The sequence below is a fragment of the Merops nubicus genome, unplaced genomic scaffold (genome assembly GCF_000691845.1).
Source record: "Merops nubicus isolate BGI_N331 unplaced genomic scaffold, ASM69184v1 scaffold23477, whole genome shotgun sequence".
Lineage (NCBI taxonomy): Eukaryota > Metazoa > Chordata > Aves > Coraciiformes > Meropidae > Merops > Merops nubicus.
In genome coordinates, this window is record NW_008619909.1 from 17,613 (window position 1) to 24,234 (window position 6,622).

At 39.4% G+C, this 6,622-nt stretch overlaps 1 protein-coding gene across 1 annotated transcript; it reads right to left on the minus strand.

The window, feature by feature from the left end:
* Positions 1-4,756: 4,756 nt before the first annotated feature.
* On the minus strand, positions 4,757-5,472 carry LOC103776463 (ras-related protein Rab-3A-like; the record flags this gene model as incomplete). The annotated part of the gene is made up of 2 exons (XM_008943972.1): positions 5,245-5,472; positions 4,757-4,779 (listed from the first exon to the last, which is right to left on the minus strand). Coding segments are annotated over exons 1-2 (251 nt in total), but the record flags the coding sequence as incomplete, so codon positions are not given.
* Between the last annotated feature and the right edge of the window lie 1,150 nt (positions 5,473-6,622).

Here is a 6,622-nt window from a genome sequence, read left to right on the forward strand (position 1 = left end):
GGAATGCTATTACTTGAGATATAACCAAGACCATGGAACTGAATTACAGACACTGTTATTGCACCTCTTCTGCATTATGTTTTAACATCAGAAGTAGTGTTTTACACCCACTCACCCTAATAATTTTAAATTTCTGGGTCCCAGTAAGTCCTCAACGCTGCAAATAACATGTAAGCCTTGTCTCTCTTACAAAGATCAAGCTATTCTTTTCACTATCATGACTTTGTCCATTTTAGTTCATCTAAACAGCAAATCACAGGAATGTAAAATAGCTATGAATCTACTGAGCAGAATCAGGCCCATTGGATCTTTAGAGACATCCATGACTGTTGCAGCAATATATTAAGGAACTCTTCTAATATCTTTTTTTAGAAACAAGGTTTGCTCAAGCATTCAAGTTTAGTCAGTGCTTATAAGGAACTTGGCAAAAACATGATGGGAACGAGATGCCAGGGGACTAGACAACTCTCTCATCTGAAATGCATAATTAGCTTTTCATTAAGCGTGCAATTAGCATTAAAATTTACAATCAAGCATAACACTGTTCTAATTTTGCCTCCTTTAAATGAAAAATAATTAACTTAGTTACCAGTGTTGCGTCTTTGACTCCCTTCCCTATAAGGTGAGCTGCACAGTAACATCCTGTCATCCAGGCTACAACTGACAGAAAAAGCTTTTAAAAACACTGTGTATTTGCCTTCTGGATGGCTACACAGCTTGGGGTTTATTTTCATTTACACTTTTTTTTTTTGTTTTGTAATGGTAACTGCCACTCAGCTTAATTAGCAGTTGTCATATTTCTGCCTGTAAAGATCCTTCCCATAAAACCAGAGCAATGCTGCTTTGCACCCTCTTCCCCGCTGCACCCGAAAGCTGTAACACGTGTTTCAGACATCCCCTACAGCTAAGCTCAGACCCCCACAGGTTTCAGCAGTTAAACCATGGAAACATTTTTGTTAATGGCAAAGAAAACCCTATACTTATCCTAGCAGTTGATATCTGATCAGCAGCACCTTAAAAGAAAAACCACACTGCAGTCTAAATATGGTGTCTCCATCTGAACATCACATCCTTGTTGTCTTTTAACCTAAAGTTAAACCCAACCTCTATTTGCCCTCAAAAAAGGGGTTGGAGGTAGTTTCCACTGTGACTTCAGCTACCAAACCCTATATTTAGTTTTGTTTATTATTAATCATATTTATGTTTGTTATGTGTAGTATGTGCAACAAAAATGAGACTCCATTGTGTAGGGTGCTTTACAAATGCATAAGGGAAGTGTAACAAAATTCCTTAGAAAGATCATGCACTGTGTGTTGTGCAAGTGTTTTGGGCTAAACCCTGCCAATGATTTTTCATTAGTAAATTTGTGTTACTATCCAAAGAGCTCATGGAATTAACCTGGACTGGGCCAGCATGAAGGACCAGAGCTTGCCCCTCGGTGATTACTTACTATCAATAGACACACAAATGCACAGAAAAGTAAAAAAAAAAAAGAAACCTCACATTTCTCTCCCCTAAATCCCAAATCACTTGTATTCATTCACCCTGCTTCCATCCAGATCTGGACAAAGTGGCCTTCTCTAGCTGCTAGGCAACCTGAACACTGCATTGAGTATTAACTGTATGCATTTGCTAAGAGTAATGTTACCTTTGAGGTTTATTTATAATAAAAAGCATACCTAGCTGAATATATAATAGCTTTTCTTCAGTAATCTGTAATTAGCAACGGTGGAAATAGAAAATTGTTGGTCAAGAAAAAAATAATCCACTTGTACACTCCAAATACAGGGAGATATTATAAATAGGCTCTTTCAAAAGATGTCATAAAGGAGATGTTTTATATTAAAGTACTATTGCAGATGGCAGTGGCATAAAAGAATTCTTGTCCAATAATTACATTTATGTATATATTAGAATATATACATATGAATATACTTATATAAGTAATGTTTTAAATTAGAAATGTTTAAATTACCAAACCTCACCCAACTACAAAATGAGCTGCTCTCTCAGTAAAGGTCATTTATTCTATTTAGATAAAGCCACAATTCCTGAACAAGGCAGAAAAGAGTTGAAATTAAAATGGAGTCAACTGATCTTGGAGTTCTGTAAAGAAAAAATAAAATACACACAAACTACAAAGCACTATTTTACACAATGCCTCTCTGGACCTTCCATCCAACCTGCCCAGATCCCTCTGCAGAGCCTCCTCAACCCTCCCATTCCATCTGGTGTCACCTGCAAACTTTCTGAGGGTGGACTCAACCCACTGATCACCGATAAAGATAAAGAATAAGACTGGCCCCAAAACTGAGCCCTGGGGACACCACTTGTGACTGGCTGCCAACTGGCTCTAGCTCAATTCACCACAACTCTCTGGGCTCGGCCATCCAGCCAGTTTTTAACTCAGTGAAGAACCCAGCTGTCTAGGCCATGAGCCGCCAGCTTCTCCATCAGAATGCTGTGGGAAATGGTGTCAAAGGCCTTACTATAGTCCGGGTAGACAATTTCCAGAGCCTTTCACTCATCCACTAGGCAGGGATGATCCACTACATCTGACCTCTTGTCAAAAGCTGATTCAGAAAATACAGACTTCCTCCAGCTCAGCACAAACACAAAAGGTTGATCTCTAGCTTCAAATCACTCATCAGTTTCTACTTGAGACATTAACCCTGAAACAGGCCAAAAAACACATTTCCTGACACAGCAATAAGCAGTTAATCTTTACATGCAGCTGCTTGGCATTTGAAGCAGTATTTGTCTTAGCTTTAAGAAGGCCAAGAAGCTCTTCATAGCTGGGGTCCTGCCCAAACATTCCAAATGGACCCAAATATTACGCTCTTCTGTTCAACACAAGCAAAAGTCAATGTAGAAAGCCCCAACGATCACTTGTCTGTCTGGATCACAGCATCAGAGGAGTAACTTCTCCCCCTACCTCGAGATTTGTAGGGCACAAACAAGGTTATTTGCACACTCCCTGAAGCACCTCCAGCCTGCCACAGCTGCATACGCTTCAGAGTTTCCCAAGCACCCACCAACTGAAAGAGACCTGGCTCAGCTGAGCAGAGAACATTAGAGGTTCCCAGAAGTGCTCCTCTCCGGCTTTTATAACGACATTTGAAGTGGTTCATTTGAACGCTTGTAGCTTCTTCACTTAGTTTCACAATAAAGCTGATTCAGGTAATACTTAACATCAAGCCTACAGGGAGCCTCATTCAAAACCATGTCAACATAACTGGAAAGTTTTAAGTAAAAGCAAAGTTCAATGGAGCTGCAGGGTCCCACACTCACAGAAACTCAATAGCAGCTGTAAGTCATTTTTTTAAGTAATTTGAAGCCAGGTTGGTAAGAAAACCCTTCCTACACATCGGAAGGCATAATTTTAGTGTGCTAATGGCCCCCACTACTACTAGTATATGTACCCTGAAGACTACATCAAAATTGCAAGTTTAGTCTCAGAGCAGGCAGGAAGGAAACAAGTTCAAGTACTGTGGGTTTTACAGAGGTACCCATTTAAAGTTTTCATAAAGTCCTTAAATCATGAGTCACATCAGGGATCCATGCAAGAGCACAGAAAGATAAAAGAGCACAAGTCACTCTGGAAACTGTCCAACACTTACATGAACCTTTTATTGAAAATATTAAATCAACGTTGTTGGTAACTCAGTATTACAGACCCCATAGATAGTACCTTCTGAAGAATGCACCTGACATCTCTTTCCCCCAAGCCTTCAAACAGATTGAAATTATTGCTCAATTCATTTTAATCCCAGTATCTTTGGAAAAAACAGATATTCCACTGTGCTTTCTGTCTTGCTTTTACACAACTTCTTAGTGAATTTCTGTTCCAAGATTAAGACAGACAAACTGGATGGAAATTGTCTGTAGTTGTTTACAGGGCCTGAAGTTCAAACATTCTTATTGCCTAAACCCTAAATTTCATCTCAGGTTATCTACACTAGTTTCAGTGCCAGAATTTTGCAACACAAAGAAGATCTTTCATTAAATATATGTTGTATTTTTTACCTGGCAACAGAGAAATAAACTGAATCATACTGTTGCAGTAAAAAAAAAAAAAATTCTATTCACAACCATCACAATAAATAAAAAAACTAATCCAATGTGATTACTATGCTATTATTTTTTAATTATTGCAGTTAAATGTAATTATAAATTGGGTATCTATATCTCTAATTAGAAGACTATGCTCACAGCTGGGGCAGGGTCTGGGCAGAAACACTATAGTTTCAATGCACCTTCAAGCCTGAACTTTAAGCTTAGCTTGTGGGAGAAACCACTAAGTAGGCAGCTCCTTCAGGCTGGTGAGCTAACTCCTTTTAAGTTGTTTAAGAGACTATTAGCCTCATATCTTCTATTTGAGATTTTTTTCCTGGGCTTTTAAAAACACACTGAATAATTCACTGGAACACAAGAGGATTTAAGCACCACCAGGAAAAAATGTATTTGCACTGTAGAGTTTAAGTCATCTGCCATGAACTAGAACAAAATAAAACACTTGCTTTCCATAAAAAGGAATATGATAAGCTACTAACAATTGCTTGACCTTGGTCTGCCACTCTGCATCTCAGGAACTTCTTTTTTTTCTTAACTAGATTAGGATGCTGCAATTTGAAAAGGCTGGAAATGTCCCAGGACTGGGTGTGCGAGCAGAGGGAGCTTCCAGTTTATCTCCACAAGTTCTTTTCCCATTTGATTTACCAAGAAGTTGTGTCAGCAGAGGTGGTTTGAGGCATACCTCTGTCTTTCCCCTGAGGAATCCTGGATGGATGAAGTGAGCTGGGTTGGTGCTGCTGAGCAGGTACATGAGTGGCAGGAAGGTACAAGTATCTTATCTGGAGGACACAAGCTGATAGCAGAAGCTATGTGTAGAGTTCACTCACTGAGAGTTCACTGAATTTCTTCACCTGCTAGTGCTCACTCAAAAAGGGCTACTAGAGGGCTCCAGATCTGCTTGGGGGTTGTTGCAGTTTAATAGTACACTGACTCCTGAGAGCGTAGAGCTGCTGCTTAAGACCACATCAGGAGTCCCATCAGCTGAGCAAGAGAACAATACAAAGAACTTACCCAGCTATACTGCAGGGATACAAATGACACAGCCACACAAAACTTAGGAAGAATTAAAATCCATATTAATCCAAAAATCTACTTATAAACAAGCTATTTTTTACCATCATATCTTTGTTGGGATTCATATAAAGCATTTTTGAGGATGCTGGCACTTACCCAAATCTGCAGTTTCACCCTCTTGTCATTCCTGTAAACTGTTTTCACTTTGAAGTCAATTCCTACTGTGCTAACGAAGGCCGGAGTGAAAGTGTCATCGGCGTATCTGAAGAGGAAGGATGTTTTGCCCACGCTGCTGTTGCCAATGATGAGGAGTTTGAACATGTAATCAAAATTTTGATCTGAAGTATCTTTCTGCCTGTATCTGGCATCTGTTACTGAAGCCATCTAAGAAAATCACAAACATTGAAAAAGAACATATTTAAGAGCAGTTCAGCATTTGTTTTCTGTAACTGTGTACAATATGTTTAACTTATCTCTTGTTCTTCTTAATACCATAACCACTATATCTGCTGAATAAAGAGGGACGCACCTTGAAATCTTTTAAATCCTGGCTTTAAATTTCTGTTATCCACTTGTACCGTTAAGGTTCCCAAACTCAAGAAATACACCTGTTGCAATGCTTTGTGTTTAAAGAATAACAGACGGCTATTGCAGATTGTTCAAATACTAGTGGAAGAACAGCACTGATTACTCCTGTGGCAGGGTGCCACTTCTGTTGCTCCAATAAACTGCACTACTGCAAACAAGAACTAAAATTTTTGACAATGCATCCAAATACGTAATTTGTTAAGAAGCTTCCAAGTCAGATAAAACTAAATAATTCCTTTTAGGACTTCTAGGGAAAATCTATATTTCTAGCACACGCACCACCACCATTTTATTCTTGGAAAAGTTCTGTCCCAAACATTTACAGGAGGAAAAAAACAAACAAACAAGCAAGCAACAGGAGAAGATGAAACATTATGAATTTCAACTGACAACTTTGAATCGATCCAACATCGATCTAGTCCCAAGACTTCAGTTAAAATAACTGAAGCTTAAAACAGGAGCTGCATAAAAGACGAGGGCTCAGTGGGGCTGCAGGTGGCATTTCGAACAGATAAGTTATCCCTTTTGATCATGGGAGAGGGGAGAACTGGAGATGTTAGTGGAGTGAGGAGGGGAGAAGATGCAGCTCCTGAGATCACTCCTCTTGTGGCCTTGAGCTGGATTCAGAAATCAAATAACAACCATGGAATCTGAAATATCAGGGTGGGTGGAACTCACTGAGCAGCCCTGGCTGCTGTAATGTATGCAGCTCAGACACTTCATGGAAGAAGGCAAGCCCCTGACTTTTAATCTCTGTTTGTACAGAGCAGGAGACAACTACACAGATCAAATTACTACAGAGGGGGGGGGAAAAAAAAGGAAACTTTACCTTTTAACACACATACCACACTTTTCATCTATAATGCTGTTTCAAAATCTACCCCACATCAAACAAGGAAAGGTTTCAGCTCCCTATAACCAGTGAGGGGGTGGTGTAAACTGGGCT